Source organism: Drosophila suzukii, chromosome X (assembly GCF_043229965.1).
Source record: "Drosophila suzukii chromosome X, CBGP_Dsuzu_IsoJpt1.0, whole genome shotgun sequence".
NCBI lineage: Eukaryota > Metazoa > Arthropoda > Insecta > Diptera > Drosophilidae > Drosophila > Drosophila suzukii.
Genome location: NC_092084.1, coordinates 4,345,218 through 4,369,705, shown reverse-complemented (window position 1 = coordinate 4,369,705; position 24,488 = coordinate 4,345,218). Strand labels below are relative to the sequence as shown.

The following is a 24,488-nucleotide window of genomic DNA, read 5'->3' as shown; positions in this document are numbered from 1 at the left end:
ACAATTTCATATATTCACTCTCTACCCTTTTCTATTTTTAAATACTTGCTTATGAAATCCTTCAGTTTCCCACAGCAGACTGCCTTACATAAGACCACCCAGCTTAAAAGAAAAAGAAAACAAAAACTCGAGGTGATACTCGAGAAGCTCCACTTTGTCCCCCCATTTTCATAGCCCCCTCATTCAACCAAAACAAACAGGAAGGAAACCGGGGTAAACCAATAAGAAAAAGTGAAGCACACGCCTCTCCGGATCTCGGGAAAATTAAGATTTAGTCACAGACTAATGTGTTTGGAGACTGGCATTTAACTTGATTGAATGGAATTTAATTTAGCTGTATTTTTATGGAGTGGCGCCGCATGTAAATAGCCCGAAAATAAACCGAAAGTAGGCGAAGGTTGCTTTATAGACCTATTAGTCAAGAAAAGGGTATACCACAGTAGTTTGTATTTTTAAATTGCAAAACTAATTATGTAAGCATAATAATTGAAACTCAGAATAAGATAATTTTGCTCATTAAGAACAATTCAAATCGATATAGAAATTAAAATGTGCATTTTACAATGTACATAAATGTTTGCATGCTGTTAGTTTCAAGGAATGTTTAAGAAATACCACGACTTTCAGAATGGAACCCAAAACTGCCCTTCCAGATTCCATAACTTGAGTTTTTTGATCCCGATTTTAAAGTGGGATGACTCTATGGGTTGGTAGTTGGATTCCCATAACGGTATACATTAAAATATTCCTTTTAAGAGAGGATCAAAATTTTAGCCTATTTTTATGTTCGATTTTCCGGTATTTCCAATGGTTTTCGGGGTAGGAACCCAAAACTCAACTTCTAAATTCCATAACTTTACTAATTGGATACCGATTTTGGAGGTTGATACCTATATGAGTTTGTGGTTAAATTCTCTAATGGTCTACATTAAACTTTTTCTTTTAAAAGAGGGTCGAAATTTTAACCCCTTTCCATGTTCGATTTTTCCGTATGTCCAATGGTTTTCGGAATAGGAACCCAAAACTCAACTTCTAAATTCCATAACTTTGCTAATTGGATACCGAATTTGGAGGTTGATACCTCTATGAGTTTGTGGTTAAATTCTCTAATGGTCTACATTAAACTTTTTCTTTTAAAAGAGGGTCGAAATTTAAACCCCTTTCCATGTTCGATTTTTCCGTATTTCCAATGGTTTTCGGAATAGGAACCCAAAACTCAACTTCTAAATTCCATAACTTTGCTAATTGGATACCGAATTTGGAGGTTGATACCTCTATGAGTTTGTGGTTAAATTCTCTAATGGTCTACATTAAACTTTTTCTTTTAAAAGAGGGTCGAAATTGTAACCCCTTTCCATGTTCGATTTTTCCGTATTTCCAAGGTTTTCGGAATAGGAACCCAAAACTCAACTTCTAAATTCCATAACTTTGCTAATTGGATACCGAATTTGGAGGTTGATACCTCTATGAGTTTGTGGTTAAATTCTCTAATGGTCTACATTAAACTTTTTCTTTTAAAAGAGGGTCGAAATTTTAACCCCTTTCCATGTTCGATTTTTCCGTATTTCCAATGGTTTTCAGAGTAGGAGCCCAAAACTCAACTTCTAAATTCCATAACTTTGCTAATTGGATACCGATTTTGGAGGTTGATACGTCTATGAGTTTATGGTTGAATTCTCTAACGATCTACATAAAAATATTACTTTTAAGAGAGGTTCAAAATTTTAGCCTGTTTTCATGTTATTTTTTCCGCAATCCCGATGGGTTTTAATATGAGACCCCAAAACTGCACTTCTAGTTTCCATAACTTGAGTTGTTGGATCCCGATTTGGAAGTGGGATACCTCAATGAATTTGTAGTTGAATTATATAATAATCTATGTGCATTACAAATTGTTTTTTAAACTAGGGTCAAAATTCTAACCCATTTTCATGCTCGATTTTTCCGAACTTTCAATGGCTTTCACAATGGGAACGCAAACTGGAGTTATAAATTCCATGACTTGTGTTTTTTAATTCCGGATACTGTAAAAAAGAGGAAAGCTTGTGGAACAAACATTACTTACCTTTGTCTCAAATGTATTTATGTTTATTGCTCCTGAAGTTGTATTTATCAACTGATTGGAAACTTCAAAAATTTATGTGTAATTTTCACTTGAAACTGAAAAAAAATATTCTTAAAAACCGTAAGACACACCACAGCCTACATATACACACATACTTTTACAAAGGCGCCCAAGGGAAGATGTGTGTGTGGAATGCACACATTTATAGGTATTTTCCTTAATAAACTCCAATTTACCCATTTACTAGCGAAACTTTGATTGTTCTTCATTGAACCGAACTGCGTTCACTTGTATATAGCACTTTGAACACATTTTTAAAACATTTGTTCGCCGAAACAAGTTAAATTGGTTCCTTTACCGGAATGTTAAACTTTTTCAGGACGCGAGAACAGTTTGCTTACAAATTTTAAGTTTACCGTTAAGTTTGTGGAATCGAATAGTATCGATAATTTTCAGTCGACTAGGAGAAACGTCGCTGACTGTGAATAGTATGCGTGTATATCACTATTTTGTTTAGCTTATATATTTAAGCACATTCATTAATGGTCAGTTAAATAAATTATTTAATAATTCGTTGGCCAAAAGTTACAGTCGATGTTTGCATTGCAGGGAAAATATCGATATAGCCAACTGTGGCGGGCCACTCGATAGTACCGATAAAACATCGATTTAGGTCACAGCTCTAGCCAGCTGTTCGCGCATCTGTGTGTGGGTGCGGATTTATTCATAGCCAACGGAAAATCAGTCAGTTTCGGGGCACACGATACATAATTTTACATAAGTTTTACATAGATCGAGCTCGGAGTCCGATCGGAACCACCCCCGGGCCCCCCACTCCGGATATCGAGAGGAAAAAAGCAGAGTGCTGCCCCCTGGTGTGCGAGGTGTGCGTTTGTGTGTGTGGGTCCCCGTGTACGTGTGCGTGTGTGAATGAAAAAGCAGCAACTGTGAAAATATAACCAAAAATAAGTCCGAGGTGCACAGTTGCAGGCGGGGATTAGCAGTCCTCCCAGATAACCGCAGGAGCCAGGAGGAGCAGCAGGTGCCGCGTGAGACTGAGACCCAACGCTTTTCAGGATGGCGGATGCCCAGGCAGCGGCGGTCGGAAAGAAAAAGTACAAGAACAAGAAGAACTCGGCGGAGAAGAGTCCCAATCCGAATACAATTCCCAGTCCGAGTCCGGATCAGGATCATGATCAGGAGGCACCCACCAGCAATGGGTATGTGCGGCAGGAGGAGGAGGATGCGGCGGCGGAGGATCTCAGGGGCTTGCTCAAGCAGCTGCACCTTTGCAATGGCCATGGCGCCAAGGAGCAGGCTCCCTCGCCACCTCCGGTGGAGGTGCTCAACGGCCATGCCCATGGCCACAGCAACAACAATCACATACAGGCCACTAGTGGCGGCAGCAACAACAACAACAGCAGCCACCACAACAACAGCAGCGTGGACAGCAGCAACAACAACCGCAGGCAGCGGAGAGACGGGGATGTAGAAGGAATAGGTGGAGGAGGACCAGATGCCCTCCATCCAGAGGAGAAGCCTGTGACAGCCACAAGCAAAAGCACTGCCAACACACAAACAACCACAGCGACGGCCACAAAATCAACAGTATCGGAAGAGGCGGTAGTGTTGCAAAGGGAAGCGCCAGTGGCGACGGGGAGTGGCAATGGCCGGCAGGAGGCCGAGGAGGAGGAGCCGCTGCCCTCCACCTTGGACGAGTCCACGACCACCATCACAGCAGAGTGCCAGCTGCCAGAACCTGCCATTTCAGCCATTTCAGCCGACGAGATCGTGTACAAGGAGTACGAGGCTGAGCACCAAATGCATGTGAGTAGTACCTTTAAGTTCGACCTGTACCACATACTAATACCCCGCCAATCCGCAGGACATCATGCGACTGATCCAGGCGGAGCTGTCCGAGCCCTACTCGATATACACGTACCGCTACTTCATCTACAACTGGCCAAAACTCTGCTTCCTCGCCTCGCACGACAATCAGTACGTGGGCGCCATTGTGTGCAAGCTGGACATGCACATGAACGTGCGGCGCGGCTACATCGCCATGCTGGCCGTGCGCAAGGAGTATCGCAAGCTCAAGATCGGCACCACACTGGTCACCAAGGCCATAGAGGTAGGATGGCTGGGAGAGGTCCCATAGAAGTGATGGGAAGCAGTTTAGGTTGAAGATCTACGGACAGTATTACCAACGGGGGGCTGCCATTATATAGTATTGTTAAGTCTTTGTCCTGTTGTCTCATAAATTGCCATTATAACATAACAATAAGTGGGCTCTGAAAGGCAGGTACTCTTTTACCTCGATATGTAGTCATTAGCTTCAAATATTACCTAAATTTCATATATTGGAATAGAGAATTTCCATTTAAACCCAGTCAAATCCCCTGCAAAGTATACTTTTGGGCATATCTTGGTTAGAAATTCGGTACCTCAATTTATCTGTAATGTAAACCTAATAACACCATCTCTCTCCTCCCCTTTTTCAGGCAATGCTGGCTGACAATGCCGACGAGGTGGTGCTGGAGACGGAGATGCGGAACCAGCCGGCCTTGCGGCTTTACGAGAACCTGGGCTTCGTGCGTGATAAGCGGCTGTTCCGATACTATCTCAATGGAGTGGACGCGCTGCGGCTGAAGCTCTGGTTCAGATGAGTGGACCCGGCGGCTGCCGTTGAAATTGTTGTCTAAGTAGCCGCCGAAGAAGTCGAGATCCGCTCGTCCTGCCTGGCCTGCCACCTGGCAGCTTGAATCGGCGCCCTCTTTTTTGTACCTATTTAACTAGGAAGCATCGTAGCATCAGTTTACACCCCCGCCTCCCACTCACCCCGCCCCTCGTCTCTCTTTCATTTGTAAATTATTTTTTATTATGTAGCAGCAGCGGCAGCAAAAGCAACATCTGCAGATCGCGTTTAGCAAAAGCAGAGCAGCACACAACGGACCCAAAATTTGATTATTTTTACAGAAGGCAATTTTGTATGCAATACGTGATTTTACATGCATAAAATTATACATTAAATTCTTAGGCGAGCAATTAGTTATGTACATTAAACAATCTACACAAATCAATCTAGAGAATAGACAACAACAACATGGAGCAGCAGCGCAGCACACACTCATTTACCGAACTATAAACATAGAATCAAATTTTGTAAAAAGATTGATCAAAAGCAAGCAAAATCGTACGGAAACACACGAGTAATGTATATCAAAATAAACACACACAATCGGAACAAAGAGCTAGGAACAGAACCGGAAACGGAAACAGAAACACTTGCGCAACACATAATGCATATTGTAGCGTTATATACATGTACACACCTGCATGGAATGGACAGAGATTGCCATCCGTGCGGATGAAACGACTCGCCATCTGGTCTTCTATAACTTCTAACTCTGTTCTCTCCAGTGTTAACGCCTGGGATCAGGATCAGAACACAGGAACAGATACACGTAGCGATAAGGATGAGGATGTGATCAATCCCGAGTAACATTGAAAGAATGCAATAAAATCTTAAACAAATACGAAAGCCGTGACTTGTGTTCTTTCTTCAAGTCTTAAACCAAATATAGAGAAGGTTTATAATGTTTTATGATTTATTATGTTATAAAAAACAGCATTATAACTACTTTAACTAGGAAAATATCTCTTAAGGATACACAAAATCAAACTAGGATTCTGACTCGTACCGGCCTCATAATTTTGGTATCGTGCGTCATAAAAATCGATTTGAATACTCAACATTGGCTCGATCCTAGACTTAAGCCTACTTAAGAGGAGGTTTAACAGTATGAACAACATTTAGTTTAGCCAACTGCGGCTGCCTTAACCTTAAGCTTGACCCACTTATGGATGTGGATGTGGTTGTGGAGTTGTGGCTAATCCTAAGTATGTACATGGGTGGTGCCACCAGTTTCAGTAGCATCACCTGCTGCTCCGCCGGTTTTTAGGACTGTTTGTGGGAGCGGAGCTTGCCGATCCGCGGAGCTGCTTCAGTTCGGAGCGCGTGGCCGCCTTGATGCTCTGCACCTGTTGGCGCACGGATGAGCTCTTGTAGGTGACTGTTGTTGTGGGCGCGTTGGAGCCCGTCGTCGTCTCCTTCTGCTCGAAGAGATCGCTGACCTCGACCATGCGCGGCTTGAAGAACATATTCGGCCGGATGACGGCCTTCTCGGGGTGCTTGAACAGGTTCAGCAGGCCCCACGACAGCTCCTGGCCCTCGCTCTCCGGCGGCGAAGCATTCTCCACCTCCGACTCCAGCACCCAGGCCGCATTCCGCACCTCGATGCGCAGCCGCTCGCACTCCTCCAGGCTGACGTTCTTGCTCACATTGAGCAGCTGCTCCAGCGGATTCACAATGTAAATGGCCGAGTGGTCCGGCTTGGACAGTGGCCTGCCCTCGTTCAGGGAGATGGCTCGGTTGTGGAAGTCGAACTGCGAGTAGAACTCGAAGAACTGCAGCAACAGTTCGCTCAGCGAGCTCTGGTTGCGACTTCGGAAGCCCAGTCGCTCCACATCCCGGGCGAAGCTGCAGTTGATGCCGTCTTCGGTGACCCGTGCATCCCCGGCTTCCGCCGCCTTCGCCAGCGCTCCAATGGTGGGCAGGATTGGCTGGCGCAGCTGTTGCAGGAAGAACATCACCAGGCAGGTGAGCGAGAAGTTGCTGATCCAGCGACCAGGCGAGGGGTTCGTGAGGCCGCAGGTCTGCGCCCAGCGCCGAATGCTGAAGGTCAGCGGGCGGACGCGCGGATCCATTTCGCCAAACATGTAAAGCAGTTCCGACATATAGAAGCCAGTGCTGGAAGAGGGATTGGGCTTTAGAACCACCATGGATAAACTTTAAACAACGGGCGTGGCATCGTTCATTGAGCAAAAGCCCGGAGAACTGACCCCCACCACTGGCCGGATATGGAGTGCAGCGCGGAGCTTATCGGGGGGCAGGTGAATGGATGAATGGTTGGGTGGGTGGGTGAATCATGGCCATTGGCACGCCAGGGAAGTCATCACAGAGCGGGAGAGAACTGATTCACCTGCTCCGGCGCGAGAGCATCGGAATATTTACACGGTATTTGGCAATCACAACCTGTCGCTATCTAATCTTATCGAGCTCACGAAGCTTTCTTATCTAAGGCCGCTCTCCCTACCCGACTGTACGGGCCCAACTAGCCTGGATGTTGTCACCGCCGCGTATCTCAGCCAAACAACCAGTTTGGTCAAAACGATTTCAACGAACGAACCCAACGGATCTCTGTTTCTGGTCTTGCTACTGAGCAGCCTGTCTTTTTCTAACGACCCCCCGACATTCGACCAAAACAAGGTGAATCCTAGTGAATGTGTGCTGTGTGTACGGGAATTCGCGGTTCTAAGTTCAGATTTGAAGGAGAAAATCTATTTTTTTAAAGTGCTTTCGAAAAGTGTTGAAAACTGCCACCACACCCAAAGATATAAGCCAGTGGATATCAGTTTCAAGTGTAAAGTGGATATTCCTTTAAAGAATGGGTGTCTACATTAAGGCTTATGTAGGTTCTGATACATTCAGAAGTTACGAATAGTTTTGGAAACCATTCCTCAACTCCAGTCATTGGATCTTTTTCGATTTCTTGAATTGCGGGGTGTTGCAATTGCTCGTATTAATCATCTAGTGCGTGGCTGATAACGCTATTTGCTAAACACAGTTTAGATAAGGCCCTCCGAGGTGGAAAATGAGGCGGTCGAGGGCGGGAAGAATACACCATAAATGTCGAGCAACATCGTGATTAATAAACGCGAACAGGGCGAGCTTTTGGTATGTGACTCAAGGCGGGATTACTTGGTGATTCGCTTGGTCAATTATTATATAGGATCCATTGAGTATTATAGGCGGGTCTGGAGTATCCCATTTGCTCAGCAATATTTTCCTTTTGATACTTAATTAATAGGTTCCCTATATTGGATATCCTATTGTATCTCTCCTAGAGCGCCATCTTAGTCAAGGAATCCACTCCATTCACATGAATTATCCAATACCTTAGTGTATAGGTTTTCTTGTTAATGAGTCCCGTCACATGAAGCATTCAATATACAGCAGAGAATCCTTTAGTTCCTGAATACATCTTTTTCTCGTCCTAATGATCCTCCTCTTGCTTTCCCAGCTTTCCCAATCATGGGTATCGGCTATGGCGCCTCCGACGAGCAGCTGGAGAAGCAGATCGGCTGCGTAAAGTACACCCTGTTCTGCTTCAACATCGTGGCCTGGATGATTGCGACGGCGCTGTTCGCCCTCACGGTCTGGCTGAGGGCTGAGCCCGGCTTCAACGACTGGCTGCGCATTCTGGAGGCGCAGTCCTTCTACATCGGCGTGTACGTGCTCATCGGCATCAGCATCGTGATGATGGCAGTGGCCTTCCTCGGCTGCCTGAGCGCCCTGATGGAGAACACCCTGGCGCTGTTCGTGTTCGTGGGCACCCAGGTCTTTGGCTTCATCGCCATTGTGGCCGGATCGGCGGTCCTGATGCAGTTCAGCACTATCAACTCCAGCCTGCAGCCGCTGCTGAATGTGTCGCTGCGGGGCTTTGTGGCCACCTCGGAGTACACCTACTCCAACTACGTGCTGACCATGATCCAGGAGAACATCGGCTGCTGCGGGGCCACCGGGCCGTGGGATTACCTCGATCTGCGCCAACCGTTGCCCAGCTCCTGCCGCGACACCGTCAGCGGCAACGCCTTCTTTAACGGCTGCGTGGACGAGCTGACCTGGTTCTTCGAGGGCAAGACCGGCTGGATTGTGGCCCTGGCCATGACCCTCGGCCTGCTCAACGTCATCTGCGCGGTGATGAGCTTTGTCCTCGTGCAGGCGGTGAAGAAGGAGGAGGAGCAGGCCAGCAACTACCGCCGTTGAAGTGCCCCGTGCCCCTAAGTAACTTAGTTAGTAGCGACAAGTGACCCTGCGATAGATCTAAGAATTCATACCCAGTTCGAACAATAAGTACAATAAAGATTGCGACCCCATACACGAAGGAAAGCTTTAGTGGAATGGGATGAGTCCAGGCGGATGTGTTTGAAGTAAATGGGGGGTACTCACAGGTTGCTCATGGACAGGTCCACTTCCAGGTCGAGGTGCTCGTGGTGGTACTTGATGATGGGCACCCTGGCCTGCAGGATGCGCCGCACATGGCAGACGCCGGGCAGGAACAGATGCAGCATGTCCCCGAAGCACTCCATGTGTCGCTGCGTCTGCGAGCGGCCGTTGCTCAGGTTCTCCTTGGTGTGGTAGACCAGCCGCGAGGGGTCCGCCGCCTCCCGTGAACCCTTGGCGCCCATATCATTGTCGAAGCGCAGAATGAGGTCAAGATCGCAGCCCATCCGGCCGAATCCGTTTACCGAGGAGCCAAAGGGCTGCGCCTGGGCCGCGGGGAACATGCCGGCGATGGCCTGCTGCACCTGCAGGGCGGCCAGGAAGCGCATGCGAACGCCCAGCTCGTTCAGGCGCGTGTGCTCGTGCAGCAGCTGCACCTGCTCCTCGATGTCAGCCGCTCCGCGCAGAAGCCCCAGTAGATGGGACTGCTCCACCTGCCGGTTGCCATCGAGGGACAGCAGCTGGGGCGATGGGTTGGCCTGGGCCAGCTTGGGGCTTCGCCGGCCGCCTCCCGCTGCCCGGAACCAAAGGAAGGGCGATCGCACGGGCACGCCGCTCAGATCGCCATTTGAGACGCCCGCTCCGATGGCGGCCGCTGCCTCGTCCGGCGTGGCGAACTCCAGCAGCACGTAGTGCAGGGCCTCGTCCTGGCGCACGCAGTAGTGGTGAGCACCGAGGATCGAGCCGAAGCGGCTGCAGTAGTTATACAACTCCGGGTACGACTTCTCGGAGCTCACCTGGACCACAATGCTGCAGCGGGCCTGCCGCTGATGGCGGCCAATGAACTCCTCGTAGTTGGGCCTGCCTGCGGGCGGACATTGACCGTGGTTAGCGCACTCAAAACATCCCCAATCCCCGCGAGAAACCACTCACCTGGAGACGCCGCCTCCGGGCCGCCGTGTTTTACGCAATACGAGCGCCAGAGGCTCAGCTGCCGGGCACTGCGGCGCACCAGGCTGTTCATGGCGGGTGTGGAGGTGGGCTGGTCAAGTCGTGGACTTGAAATCCGGAGTTTAACTTCACCGAATATTTTTGGGCTCTGGGCCTTGAGGTTATGTTCAGCCGGTTATCGACCACAAATAGCGGGTGTGCAGCCCTGGTTGCAGCACCGGAATTAATTTAGTTTAAAACCGAAGATATGTAATACATAAATCATCACTTGACCTTGTCCAGAGCATTTTACCTGCCCTTTTATTCAGTAAAACCCCAAATATGCTAACATTTAAGCGGATGCCAATCCCAAACGATTGGCATGCAGCCCTGCAAACTTATCGATTGCCCCCCTTTGGCGCCACATTCAAATTGCGATCGAAAAGCTTCTTGACTTATCAAACTTTTTATTTCACGTCTCAGTTATTGTGTTATTATTGTTGTTACATGCGGGTTCTCCGTGGGACGAACGTTTTTGCGTACAACTAGGTTTAATTAGGCTAAACACGTACAAAAAGGGGACACGATTGGGTACATTTTCGAAATATACGCCATCTCCTCTACGATCCTGGGTTTGGTTACATTCAATCAACATTTGGGTGTATATATCGGATATATGTGTATGATATATATACATTTATTGGGTGTATATAGAGTGCGGTTATTGCTGATATCTGCGGGATTCTTATTCCTATGCCGAGTGAGTACGCGGAGTACGGGCTTATATTATCAATAGGGCTGTTATTGTTCATCGAGTTGCTAATACAGGGTTACAGCTTAGGTTACGGGGTTAAAGGTTATGTGTTAAGTGTGTGGCTTGTTTTGTATTTGTGTTCTGTAACAATTTCATTGTGCTTGTGTTCTTCTTAAATGCAAGGCGCCAAATCATCGATTTTGATTTCTGGTTTTTGGTTCACTTATTATCTCAGTATCACATATGTCTCCTCAAAATGCGTTCGTTTTGTGTGCCGAAACACTGGAAACATATCCATTTAGCAACAATCTAAACGCTCTCGATCAGGAAGTGATCATTAAAGAACTACGCGAGCAAGGAACACATCGAAAGCAGGCGAAACTTAAGATTAAAATTAAATAATTAGTACAATGCTCTGAGCTGTTGTGTGTGTGCAGTGATGGGTGTGTGCGTGTGGGCGGGGCGTGGTTGGGGCGGTGGTAAACGACGGACTAAGCAACTTCGGTCAGAATAAAAGCCTCCACAACTATAACTTTGATTTGATCTTTATGGTTTACAGCTCTAATAATACGGACTTCTTTGGAAACGCCAAGTAACTCAGCGGATCCACATAAATAAAATGTACAATTGATTCGTTTTTAAATGTTGATAATTGCCAAAAAACCTCGTTATCTTTTGAAAAATTTAACATAGCCTAATGAAATTTTCTTATCTAATCCGTAACGAGCAATTTTGCATAAAAACTCAACAATGGGAAAATCCCAATAAAAATGCGTCATCCTCCTTTAAAAAAACAGACTAAAACCGAAATTGGGATGCTACCATTGTGACCGCAGCTGTTGCTATCCTTGCTATACATCAAACACATCCTTACAGATTTACAAACATATACATATGGGGTTTAGTTTAGTTTCTGCCTCACTTCACTTCACTTCACTTTAGCTTAGCCTAGTACTGTCTAGCGTTAGAGAAATGCACTCGACTATTGCTTTCCACAGCCACGCCGCCTGCCCCATCATCATCTGCCCACCTTCTGTCCAGGTGAACCCCCAGATCCGAGATCTACGACGGGCTCTATATGTCATCGATGAGGCGGCCCTCGATAACAGACGAGTGGTGGTAGTTGGGCCGCGGGCGGAAGTCCTCGTTCTGCTCGTTGAGCTGCGTGGGCGAGAGATCCACGCCGGGACACGAGGGTGTCACCACGATCTGTTCGTACTCGTTCATCCGCTTGCTAAGAAGGCACCAAAGAGAGCGAGATGGCATTTAGATGGGGGAACTCTAGGGGTCGGAGTCATAGCTCACCCGAAGCACCGGAATATGACGCTCTTCAGCCAGGCGAAGAAGTTGAACTCCGCGGTGAGGCCTGGCTTCACGGCCGGGTTGGCTGTGCCCACGTAGAACCACACGACGAACACCACAAGGAAGCAGGTGAGGGCGTAGTACCAGTTCACCAGCAACATGACCAGTAGCTTGGTGAAGGCCTGTCATGGGATTGTAAGAAATTAGCTCAATTTAGCTTCTTCCGAAGCAGCCGACTCACCCCCAAAAGCGAGGCCCAACGGTTGCAGTAGCCGGAGTACCAATTTTTCGTCTTGGAGTGGATGGGCGGGCGAATCGGGGCAATCGGTTCGGCATCGTCGCCCTGCTCCTGATCCTGCTCGCTGCCGATCTGTCCGGCCGCCTGCTCCACGGCCAGTGTGGTGTCCGCCTCTAAGGAATTCGAAGCCTGCGCCTGATTGGAGGTGCTGGACCCCTCGCCGTTGAACTCCAGGGGAACGGTCTGGTGCAGCGGTGAGTTCTGCGGACTCTGCAGGTTCTTGTGGCGCACCCGATCGGGAAAGAGCAGGTCCAGGTCATTGCCCGTATCCGAGACACTGCCGTAACGACGCGTCTCATAGCTGGGACTCGAGGCCTGAATGCGGAAGCGCTCCTCCCGCTGCTCCTGGATGTCGAAGGTCTGGGCCAGCGCAAAGTAGGCGTAGTCGATGCAGGCGTACGTCAGCAGGAAGGGCATGGTCACGATGGGAGCCAGGAAATTGATGTCGCCCACGATGATGAAGGTGACGGTAACCAGGGCCACGATGGCCATGGCATATAAAGGCACTTTGTTGGGACCTCGCTGATAAAGGATAGGGGGAAAAAGGAGTAATTTATATCAAGATCTTCGGTGTAAAAGCTAGATTGCTTTACGACTAATTTCCCCTGATTGGCTTCCCTTTACCGACTGGTACTTACGCCTTTTCCCAGGATATCAATGCCCGGAATGACGCTCTCCTTGGCAATGCTCTGAAGGACGCGCGGGGTGCCGTACATGGCCCCCAGGCAGGAGGACATGCTGGACACGTAGATGCCAGCCAGCAGCAGGCAATTCACGGCAGCCACCTTGACGGAGATCGTGTAGTCCGTGTAGAGGTCGGTCCGCTGGCAGGTGGCTCCCAGAAACAGCACGAACACCAAGTACAGGAACGTGCTGCAAGGCAATCGGATATTAGCCAGGAAATATTCCACAGGTGGAAGGGCCTTACGAGGTGCCAAAGGCGGCCAGGGTGCCGTTGGGAATGTCTGTGGAAGGGGCGCGCAGGTCGCCACTCATGTTGATGCCCGAGAGAACACCGGTGACGGTGGGGAAGAAGACGCCAAACACCCGGAACCAAGAATATCCGTCGTCATACTTCGGCCACAGGTTCTCCACAAAGTTGCCGCTCGCCCAGCCCTTGAAGCCGCCAGCTGCAAAGGGAAAAGGAAGTCAGATTGATTAGTGCATGCTGATTGGGTTTTAAAATCATGCGAAAGGGTCCCTGAAATCTCTTTTTACCAGATCTGTCAGAAATTTCGGTTTTAGGGGTACCCCTGATTGGTACGAAATAATAAAGATGGTTTTCAAATGGATTAACATAAAAAAGAACCCATGAGAAACTACAACACTCACTGGGCTCGTTGGTGAAGCTGCCCACCATGAAGTCCAGCGCCGAGATGAGCAGTATCATAAGCAGGATGAACTGCAACTTGATGACCCACTTGACGCCGGCCACGTTGATGCTGCCCAGCAGGAGCACTGCCGCCGTGGCGAAGCCTCGAATGGCCCACTTGTTGTCCACGAGTCCCACAAGTCCGGCCATCGACTCGCCAAATCCCATTACGTTGAGGGCACATCCCACCGCCTGGCCGAAGCAGTAGAGCAATCCCAGGGCGCCACCGAAGCGGGAGCCCAGGGTGTGTGCTATGAGGAAGTACACGCCGCCGCTCTCCACGCGGCAACGCTCGCAGATTCCAATGGCCGACAGCACGCTGACCAGAGCGATGACCACCGTGCAAAAGATGATCAGCACGGCGTTCAGGATGCCCGCCTGGGCGACGATCCAGCCGGAACGCAGGAACACGATCACGCCGAACACGTTGATCAGGCAGGAGGTAAACACCCCGTCCCAGGTACCAAAGAGCACGGGCTGTGAGATGAAGAAGTTGGAGCGCCACCTGTTGAGGAGGTGGCATAAGATTAGGCTCTCTCTTGCCTAGAGATTTACTTACCAGGGCTTGTCGCCCTGCTCGCCGGCAAAGATCTCATTGGCCCCGGAGGCATGGTGGCCACCAGCCGCATACGTGTATTCATTACCCAGGTCCACGAATCCGCCGGTGTTGTTGCTCCGCTGGCGGAAGCTGGCCACCGTCACATCGCCATCCTCGTCGCCACCGAGTCCGAATCTCTGCCAGTCGACGTTGCGCCGGCTGCCGTTGCCGTTGCCGCCGCTGCCTTCGGAGCTATTAGTCATCTCCGGTCCGCTTTCCCCGAACCGTCAGCTCTACCGCTTCTTGTTGTTGCGCTGTTGCTTCTTCTTTGAAGCGGGTAGTGGTGGCGGGAGCGGTATGTGCGCTGCGTTGTTCTTGCTAACCAAGACGACGACGACGTGGGTTATCTACGACTATTCGGGCGTAATCGCGGCAATTTACTGATTGCTATTGCTCGGCGTTCGCGTTCCCACTTCTGCAGCCAAACATCAAAGCATCCAATCCTGCGGAGAATCCTCTGCAGATCGGCGATCCTCTGGCTTCGCTTCGACCTGGACTCACTGGCGGCTGCAGCGGGCAGCGGCGGGCATTGTTGTGGTGGGACGCGGGAAACTGGACGCGCTGAGTTTGCAAAAAGTTAAATAAAAACACTTGCTTATTGGTAAACTACATGAAGTCGTCATCGATGACTTTTCGGTGGGCTGCGATAGGCGGGCTATGTGATTTCAATTACGGTCTATCGTTTGGAGCCTGCTGATCGGTAATCGGCTATCTGCCATCGGTTATCGATAGCCCGCCGCACGTGTGACATTTCGGATTGCATATTTTTCAATCAAATCAACTGACAGCCGAAACAACTGAACAACCAAATGGGTAAAAAGAAGGAAAAGGCCGAAAAGCTGGCCAAGAAGGCCTCAAAGGCTTCGAAGGAGGAGGCCTCCGCCTCGTCGCCGGCCGCCAAGGGCACCACGGCCGGCGGCACCGATCCGGAAAGCGGAATCTGGCGCGATGCCCGCTTCCAGCACCTCCTGGCGGATCCCCGGTTCAAGGGTGTTCCCAAGGTGCAGCGCAAGGTGAAGATCGACAAGCGCTTTAAGGGCATGTTCACCGACGACAAGTTCAAGGTAAAGTACACTGTGGACAAGTACGGCCGCCCGGTGAACAAGAGCAATTCCGAGGATTTGCGCAAGTTCTACGAGCTGGACGAGAATGAGAGCGACAGTGACAGTGACAGTGAGAAGCTGGCCAAGAAGAAGTCCGATTCCGACTCCGAGGCGGAGGCGGAGCAGCAGGAGCGCCGTGCCGAGGAGCTGGCCATCGCCAACTTGGAGAAGAAGCAGCAGAAGGACGACCTGGGCAACGATGCCCTGGACAGCGATGGCTCCGAGGTGCCCAAGAGTCTGCGCGAGCGCCTGACCAACCCGGATATTGACTACGCCCGCGGAGAGGGTCGCCTGTTCACGGATTCCTCCTCCTCCGAGGAGGAAAGCGACGACGAGGACGGCGACGGGGGCCCGGAACTGCAGATAGACCATGTGTGGGGCGAGCTGGACAACGATGCCGAGCACACCGAGGAGAGCACCCGCCGCCTGGCCGTCTGCAACATGGACTGGGACCGCATCCGTGCCGAAGACCTAATGGTCCTGCTGAGCTCTTTCCTGCCGCCCGGCGGCAGCATCGTCAGCGTGAAGATCTACCCCTCGGAGTTCGGCAAGGCGCGCATGGCCGAGGAGGAGGTGCACGGCCCCAAAGAGCTGGTGGAGCGCAAGGAGGAGTCGGAGGACGACTCTGATGAGGAGCTGGTGCGTGAGGATGACAGCGATGCGGAGGAGGGCGAGGACTACCACATGGAGAAGCTGCGCCAGTATCAGCTGAATCGCTTGCGCTACTACTACGCCGTTGTGGAGTGCGACAGCGAGGCCACGGCCGACAAGGTGTACCATGAGTGCGATGGCATCGAGTACGAGAGTTCCGCCACCCGCGTGGACCTGCGCTTCATTCCGGACGACACCACGTTCGAGGAGGACACCCCGTCGGACGAATGCCACGAGCTGCCGGACGCCAGCAGTTACAAGCCACGCCAGTTCACCACCACGGCGCTGCAGCAGGCCAAGGTGGATCTCACCTGGGACGAGACAGCGCTGGACCGTCGTGAGCTAGGTGACAAGCTTTCCAGCGGCCAGGTAGACAAACTCACAGATAAGGAGCTGCGCAAGATAGTGGCGTACAGCAGCGAGGAGGAGGACACGTCCGAGGAGGAGGCGGAGCAGGCAGCTCAAGAGGAACCTTCAGAGCAGCCGCTGAAGGTCAAGGCCAAGAAGCTATCGAAGAAGGAACGCATTGCCACCTATAAAAACCTTCTGGCCGACATTTTGCAGCAGGAAAAGCAGGAGAAGGAGCAGAAGTACGAGATGGAAATGACCTGGAACGTGGAGCCCCAGCAGGAAGAGGAGAAGCCAATGAAGCCAGGCCCAGCCGCCGAACTTACGCCCATCGAAAAGGTTATCCAGAAGCGCAGCGAGAAGAACAAGCAGCGCAAGGAGCAGCGTCGCCAGCGCCAGATAGAGGCCAGGGGAGGAGATCCCGGGGAGGACAGCGATGCCTCCATGGTGCCCGATGGCATCGACTTAAACGACGCCTACTTCGCCGAGGAGTTTGCCAATGGTGACTATGAGCCCCCAAAGACAAAGAAGGACAAGAAGAAAAAGAAGAAGCGCAACAAGAACGATGGAGAGGAGGATGCAGAGGCTAAGCAGGAGGAGAAGGAGTTGGAACTACTCCTCGACGACGGCGATGGACGCGACGAGAAGCAGCACTTCAGTTTGACCAAAATCCTTAAGCAGGAGGAGCAGGAAACCAGCGGCTCGAAGCGTAAGCGCCGCCAGCAGTTGAAAAAGTCGAAGAATAAGCCACAGGAATCGGAGAAGCCGGACGACGACTTCCAGGTCGACCTCAACGATACGCGCTTCAAGGCCGTCTACAAGTCGCACGAGTACAACATCGATCCCACCCACTCCCACTACAAGCCCACCAAGGGCATGCAGCAGATTATCGGCGAGAAACTGAAGCGCAGGAAGGAGCAAGTGGAGGGCGGCGCTGTCAACGGAGATGTGGATGGGGAGGAGCCAGTGGCCCCCAAGCGCAGCAAGCAGCAGCTGGAGCAGACCGCCCTGGTCAAGAACCTCAAGCGCAAGATCCAGCAGCTCGAACTGCTCGGGCAGAAGCACTAGGGGATTAATTTACTATAGGTTGTAAACCATAAAAGGGTAATTTTATGAGTGCTAAGACTGTTTTGGTTAAAGGAAGGGAAATAAATACTGCAATTATCCAGTAATGTTTGTGATTATGAGATGCTATTTGATGAGATCGCACAAAACCCGCGTAAGTCACAGTCCAAAGCTTAGTTTATTGCTTAGCCTAGCCTAGTTCTAAGAGTACAATAATGACAATTGCTCCAGGGTATCGCAGTTCCCATTAGTAGCTGTAGCTGAAGTAGTGCCTGTACAGGGCCGCAGTGATTCTGGCGTCCAGGTGGAATAGATCCGGCAGGCAGATGCGGCGCTCTTGCTCGTAAACCACCATCTGTTCGCAAACGTGCGCCCACACGGGATCGTAGAGGCGCCGGATGAGCTGACAGTCGAGCCGTGGGCGGACCAGCGCCTGGACCACGGCCTGCAGTTGGGCAGCCGTGGCGTTCTTGTCGAGCAGAGCGGTGAAGGGACTGCGCCCCAGGCACAGCTCGTAGAGAACCAGCCCCAGCGACCACACGTCCGACTTGAAGTCCACCTTGCCCTGGCTGGACATCGCCTCCGGGGCCATGTACATGGGCGTGCCCATGCCGGCCTGCAGCTGGGTGCTGGGCGCATGCACGTTGGAGATCCCGAAGTCGGCGATCTTCACGCGATCCGAGGCGTCGAGAAGCATGTTCTCCGGCTTGATGTCGCGATGAATGACGCGGCGGATGTGCAGGTACTCGAGGCCCACCACCATGTCGCGGAAGAAGCGGAGTAGCCGTTCATGGTGGACACCGCCCGTTCCCGGCGGTAGCTGCTGGATGACATCTCGCAAAGTGCCATTGGGGACGTACTCCATCACTATGTTCACCGTGCCGGCGTGGCTGAAGGAGCGCAGGAACTCGACGATGTGCGGGTGGCGCAGCTGCGAGATGATGTACACCTCCTCCTTGATCAGCCCCAGCTCGGTCTTTGGGTTGCGGACGATGATCCGCTTGACGCACACCCTCCTGTCCGGCTGGCCGCGTCCCTCGCTCTGCAGGCACAGGAACACCCGGCCGAAGGTGCCCTGACCCAGCACGCGAACCGCGCGCAGCTTGGAGTCGCCCAGATCCATTTCGAGAGAGTGATTTCTGTGCCGAGCAGCCGTCGGTTACAGTTAAGTTAAATCCGCGCATGCGCGCCATGTATCGATTGTCTCCAGAACAAGAGATGCGAGCTACCCGAAAAGAAGCCGAAAATGATGGGTACTATAATTTAAATCGATTTTTTATGACGTCAATAATATGAACTATTCTAAGACTTTTGTGCATGGGAACTTATAGTACTTTAAAAGTATTGGGGCTATAACTATTATACAAAAGTATAGGTACTATAGTTTAAAAAGAACAATTTATTTTAATGATGTTTGAAATATATACTATTCCAGGCTTACAAAGGAACTTATAGTATTTTACAAGTATTAGGGCTATGATTATTATAGATTTTTTTTATATTTACTTATGTACATATGTAATTATGCCCATATTTTAGTGATATGTTTTTTTTTAATGTTTCTTTGTTACCCATTTCTATGTTAGCATTTTCTAAGTTTCCAAAGGTGACCCTAAACTGCAATTCTCCTGCGCGTAACTTATAAAATTATGGACCGATTTTTGTTTGTTTAAACTGAAATCAGTCTGTTTTAATATTGATTTTAAATTTTCATTGCATTTTTGGTAAATTTACCCTTTAAAAAGTACTTACCTACGATTTTAATTATCAAAGCTAGGTTAGGTTTTGGTGACCCCGATTATGCTTAATAATCGACATACAATAGTACAAGTTTTAACATTAAAACTATTAGATAAAGCAGTTGGGAAATTCTCTCGAAAGTCTTTGGCTTTTAATAAATATTCGTTATAACATTTTTATAAGTATTTCTTAACCCAAAGACGGTAAAACAAGTCTTAAAAAGCCACCGTCAGATATAATTGTGCCGCTTAGCCAGGTTTTTGTAAAAGTAGGTAGTAAATTTTGGCTTATCATGCAGATGAGAGATCGAGGGGACTGTCCAGAACCGATAGACTGGCTTACTCAACCGATCCTCGGACCGGTTGGCGCTTTTCTCTTTGATTTCGGTACCGCACATATGGGAAGCGAGCGCTTCCTGCCAATTTGGGTGTTATATAAGACGTTTTATCGCCAGATTGATAATTAAAACTGCTCCGATGGGGAGATTCGAGACAAAGCGACATGGGTTGGGGCCCATACTCATACTCATATGAGCCGGGTGCATGTCGGACATGGACTTAGACATGGACATGGAGTTTTGCAGACTGGCGGTATGGCTGTTATGCAAATCGTGGGGCCGGGAAAGCAGTTTACTTTTACTTTTCAAATCGATTATATGTGCGCAGTGCCGCCTTTTCGTGTGCGCCCAGAGCACACTAACCCAATAAATCGGGCTGCTTTGCGCACTCGGAACGGATTTCGGAATGAATTTTGGGCCATTCCGCGAGCTTCCCCAGTAGAGGAGTCGTTAACCTGCCGCCGAACCGAAGTCATTATCTAATGCTATTGTATTGTGCTGCATTTTAATTGCTCATTCGTTCAAATGGGATCGTATGGAATCGAATGGGATGTGGAAAGCCAGCCGCCGGTGGCCAATTATCGCTGCGGGTAGACGCACCTTTCACCTGACACGCCCCTTGCCCCACCACCCAACGCCCACCGAGGGGAACGCACTTGCAACTTGCAGCACGGCATGGAGATTGTGAAAAGCCCTTCACTCCAGCTCAATCGATCATCCATCATCGGGTACTGGGATTGGCCCATCACTCTGGGGACTGGGTTAAGTGGCCTCAAAGTTTAAACAGTCGAAAGCAACGCGGAAGCTGACTATCGGGGGCTATCGTCAGAATTGCAAAAGCGATAACTAAAGGCGATAACTTGATAGATTACATTGTCATATACCAATCCATAAAAATCTGATTGGCCTGACTATTAAATATAGCAGCGGTGGAAGTCTAATTTACATGGCTATAAGAAATAGCATAATTGGATGCTGACTTTTTTATCTCTAGACATGCAGAGGCGATAAAAAAAATCGGTGATAATTGTCAATATTGCGGAAGAGGTAGGTTAAGGCAATAACTTCATAGAATTCCATCGTCGATATAGGCAATTATTTGAGAAAGTGGAAACATAGCTAGGAAGATAGCATAATTGAATGCCGATGGATGTATCTATCTTTAAATTTCCAGGGAAGATAACCAAAATCGGTGGCTATCGTTAGAATTGAGATAACGATTAGAAGGCGATAACTTAATGGATCATCGTTGATCTATCAGGGAACTATATGAACTATTTTTATAGCAAAAAATGATACTGATCCACTGCTGAATTCCTTAGAATTCTAATAGCACCGATTACGATAACCTTCTCCCTTCTTGTTTTTTAATTAATATTTTTTATTTGTTTTTCCGAGCCTAATTGCCTTGCACTTGCATCGAATTTTTTAGCGGCGACTGGTTTTCCAGCTGGGTGGTTGTTAACCCGTTGATTGACAACGGGTTTCGGTTTCTCCTGCGCAGGAAACTGGCCGCAGTGGCAGCAAAGGCCACATGCCGTATACGTAATCCGCTTTAATTGAACCACTATCGCACGCACCTATTTTCCAAATTTTCCAAACAATTGTGGCAGGCAGCGGTCATAAATTACAACAACAGCCCACGACTTTGGCTGAAGTTCGTTGCCGTTGTGTTGCCACTGCTGTTTCTTGTTGCCGTTGCACATTTCACATTTCGCTCGGCTTGGGCCGGGTATAAATCGAATCTGGTCCCGAACCCAGAGCCACATTCAGCCATCCACTGCCAAGGAGAGCACTTCGCGTTACCGTCTGCGGTTTTGAATATTTTTTGATTGTGATCGATCCAGTGTGTGTGTGAAACGAAAACATCCCGAAAACCATGCTGAAATTCGCTGTAAGCATTGGAATTTACCACATCACATAAAATATAATAATCCAGGACCAAAAACTCCTTGAAAAACATCGTATTCTGTGTACCCATTTCAAAGTGCTGGTTCAGTTTTATATTTTTAAGGCCTCGTCCTGCTGCTTATAAATAAACCCATTTTTTAAATATTTTTTTCAAAATATAATATTACAAAAAAAAAAAATTTTATAAGTCCTTTCAAAGGAAACTTTACAACAGTCAAAATTTTGTAATACGTCGAAGAGCTATTTTGAAAATATTCATTTTTTTAGTTAGGTCAAGGAATAATTATGTTTTGTTAAAAAATATTTTGAAAGTCCTTACAAACGATGTTTTGTAAAGGAATATGTTCAAAATATTTTTTTATTGAAGTAATAATAATATTTTACTCTCTTTTTTCTTTTCAATAATGAGATTTGAAAATTTTCGAAGATCTAGATAAAGGATGCACTATTCCTGAACGTAGTTAAGAATTTATTGGAATGTGAAAGCGTAAAGATATGTTTTCACAAAAGTTTTTTTTTAAAGAAAACCCTTGAAAGGCCTTATAAGTAATACTGTGAGCCTGAAAGTTTTGAAATTTTTATTCAGTAACAAGAATTTAAGATTTTCGAGGATCTAAAAAGGGATACTCTACCCTTTAACTTTCTTCAGGTTTGGATAGAATCGAACAACACTGCGAAACCTTTTTATATAAAATATTAAATACCAGGCACGAACACCAAAAATTAAGTAAATCTGAATTATACATGCTCTTACCCAAACATATTGATGCGGCTCAAAATCTCTACTTGTATCCGTTTCCGGTTTACTAAAACCACTATTGAAATCACTGTACAACTATTCCCGCAGCTTCCCTGCCTGGCCCTGCTGGCCGTGAGTGGAGCTCTGAAGATCCACGACTACCACCAGGGGCACGAGGAGTACGAGCACCAGGAACACCACGAACACCACGAACCGGAGCACCACGCCCACTACGAGCCGGAGCACGAGGAGACGGAGCTGCACCACGAGGTGGACCACAAGCACGCCACGTCGCACCAGAGCGTCAAGTTTCACCACTACCACGCCGTGCCCGTCTACATCAAGAAGGAGGACCAGCACCTGGTGAAGAAGCCCATCGAGATCGGGGGCACCAAGCAGAAGCTGAAGATCCTGCACCCGAAGAGCGAGCACAATCACAACCACGGCCTGGTGCTCGAGAACCACAGCGAGTCGCACGTCCATGAGCACGGCCACTACGAGGAGCCGGTGCACCACTCGGAGCACTACGAGCACTACTCGCACCACGAGTAGGCTTCGGATTCGGATCGGATCGGATGAGCATGTGGATTCTGGACCCGAATCGGGAATGCCAAATGAGCTGTAGGGTTTCGCTAGCGTTTAAGTTCTTTCTACGATAATTTTCTTGTGTTAATAAAGCGTTTACCTAGATAAAGTATAGACTACCGTCCAAGTCGAGCGATCTTTTATTACTTAAACTTTTGTAGCACTCAAAGCTCCCTAACTGTTGGATCTACAACTAGACATTGGCTTGTAGGCGAAAAAATATTCAAAACACTCCAATTATGATTACTTAGATTACTGTACTAAGTTTACTCAATATTTAAAAATGTAATTGAAATATTTTCAAAATATTTCCAGAGTAACCAGGCGCACCCTTCGGCAAAATACCACAAAAACTATTTTTGGTATATTCGTACTTTTGGTATATTTAAATTTTGTGGCAGGTGGGTGCACCGGGTACACGCGATAAGTGTCTCTCTAGCGATGGGCAAGCCCCGATAGCCACAAATCGAAAGCACCATTTTTGAACGCGTCGGCGACTCCTCTCTAGGACAACCTGCCTCTGGTACTAGCCATTTCACTGTCTTTCGTGGCCGGCAGGGAAACGGTTCTTAACGCAACTAGTCCAATACTTCAAATAAATTTAATTTTTATTTATTTATTTTTCGGATTAATAAGCTCAAACTTTCAACTAGTTTTCTTTTTCGATTTTTTAATAGATAATTTCCATTTATTTTAACCAGTTTTGTGTTCGGGTTTTTGGGCCTCCGAATAGAGAGAGAGGCTGAGCTTTTCCTGTGATGATGAGTGCGCCACCAAGTCTATCGCCCTATCGTCCTAGCCTATCGATAGAATATCTTCTGTTATCGTTATCGCCTGCAACAATTGAAAGCACCATCTTTAGCACGACTGCGACTCATATAAGGGACAACCTGCATTTGGTATAAACCATTTCACTGTCTTTCGTGGCTCGGCAAGGAAAAGGTGCTAACTGCACCTAGCCCAACACCCATATATAAAAAATAATTTTTATTTATTTTTATTCTTTTAATTGTTTTGAGTATTTAAAAAAAAAATATTATGATATTAATTTTTCGACATTTGCTATTTTCTTTATAAATAGACTAAGAGATATTTTCCATTTATTGTAACCAGTTTTGTGTTTGGGTTTTTGGCCCACCAAATACTGAGCTGCTCCTATTGGCCTTTTTCCCAAGTTGTTAACATATTTATTAAGACGAATAGTTTGGAAGCAATATGTGTAATATTAAAATGACATCTCGTATAAATGTGATGTGCTGAATAGACGTTGATGCCTTTTCCTTCAATGATCGATTGTCGAGCAAACGCTAGTAGGTTTGCTGCTGTTGTAGCTGCCAGCAGATATTACGTTTTTCAAATTTACTTAACTCAATTTTTTAATTTTTTAAATCTCATAAAAATTTACGACTTTTTTTTCGTTGTGCCGTGCTCCGAAACCAGTAACAGGATGAACTTTTCCCCGCTTTTTACACAAAGAGAGATCAGTCAAAAAGGGCATACCTAAAATGTTACGCCGATTTTAAGGCGCATTTTGTGACGATCTCATCTTTTCATGGGAGTTAGGATCGTGAAGAAATAATTGTAGATTTTACAGCTAGATATTGGATTATATGCGATCAAATAA

At 48.1% G+C, this 24,488-nt stretch overlaps 7 protein-coding genes across 7 annotated transcripts; 4 read left to right on the top strand and 3 right to left on the bottom strand.

Moving 5' to 3' along the window:
- The first annotated feature begins 2,744 nt into the window (after positions 1-2,744).
- Naa30A (N(alpha)-acetyltransferase 30 A) lies at positions 2,745-5,606 on the top strand. The gene is made up of 3 exons (XM_017081677.4): positions 2,745-3,892; positions 3,951-4,196; positions 4,567-5,606. Exons 1-3 carry the CDS (start codon positions 3,143-3,145, stop codon positions 4,729-4,731), a joined length of 1,161 nt encoding a protein of 386 aa, XP_016937166.2. The 5' UTR covers positions 2,745-3,142; the 3' UTR covers positions 4,732-5,606.
- Positions 5,607-5,655: 49 nt separating this feature from the next.
- Positions 5,656-10,186, bottom strand: MTPAP (mitochondrial poly(A) polymerase). Its single transcript, XM_036820413.3, has 3 exons — positions 10,065-10,186; positions 9,138-9,996; positions 5,656-6,875 (listed from the first exon to the last, which is right to left on the bottom strand). Exons 1-3 carry the CDS (start codon positions 10,153-10,155, stop codon positions 6,002-6,004), a joined length of 1,824 nt encoding a protein of 607 aa, XP_036676308.2. The 5' UTR covers positions 10,156-10,186; the 3' UTR covers positions 5,656-6,001.
- On the top strand, positions 7,302-9,077 carry Tsp2A (tetraspanin 2A). The gene is made up of 2 exons (XM_017081678.4): positions 7,302-7,394; positions 8,209-9,077. The coding sequence occupies exon 2, from the start codon at positions 8,220-8,222 to the stop codon at positions 8,952-8,954; it is 735 nt and encodes a 244-aa protein (XP_016937167.1). The 5' UTR covers positions 7,302-7,394; positions 8,209-8,219; the 3' UTR covers positions 8,955-9,077.
- Positions 10,187-10,727: 541 nt separating the features above from the next.
- On the bottom strand, positions 10,728-15,011 carry LOC108015251 (solute carrier family 12 member 8). Its single transcript, XM_017081604.4, has 7 exons — positions 14,347-15,011; positions 13,748-14,292; positions 13,344-13,545; positions 13,054-13,288; positions 12,359-12,937; positions 12,121-12,299; positions 10,728-12,049 (listed from the first exon to the last, which is right to left on the bottom strand). The coding sequence occupies exons 1-7, from the start codon at positions 14,586-14,588 to the stop codon at positions 11,890-11,892; spliced, it is 2,142 nt and encodes a 713-aa protein (XP_016937093.2). The 5' UTR covers positions 14,589-15,011; the 3' UTR covers positions 10,728-11,889.
- Positions 15,012-15,085: 74 nt separating this feature from the next.
- LOC108015250 (ESF1 homolog) lies at positions 15,086-17,659 on the top strand. The gene has a single exon (XM_017081602.4). The coding sequence runs from the start codon at positions 15,195-15,197 to the stop codon at positions 17,553-17,555; it is 2,361 nt and encodes a 786-aa protein (XP_016937091.2). The 5' UTR covers positions 15,086-15,194; the 3' UTR covers positions 17,556-17,659.
- Positions 17,660-17,711: 52 nt separating this feature from the next.
- Positions 17,712-18,754, bottom strand: png (pan gu). Its single transcript, XM_017081601.4, has one exon. The coding sequence runs from the start codon at positions 18,673-18,675 to the stop codon at positions 17,800-17,802; it is 876 nt and encodes a 291-aa protein (XP_016937090.1). The 5' UTR covers positions 18,676-18,754; the 3' UTR covers positions 17,712-17,799.
- Positions 18,755-21,377: 2,623 nt separating this feature from the next.
- On the top strand, positions 21,378-22,976 carry LOC108015104 (histidine-rich glycoprotein). The gene is made up of 2 exons (XM_017081348.4): positions 21,378-21,523; positions 22,388-22,976. Exons 1-2 carry the CDS (start codon positions 21,509-21,511, stop codon positions 22,829-22,831), a joined length of 459 nt encoding a protein of 152 aa, XP_016936837.1. The 5' UTR covers positions 21,378-21,508; the 3' UTR covers positions 22,832-22,976.
- Positions 22,977-24,488: the final 1,512 nt, after the last annotated feature.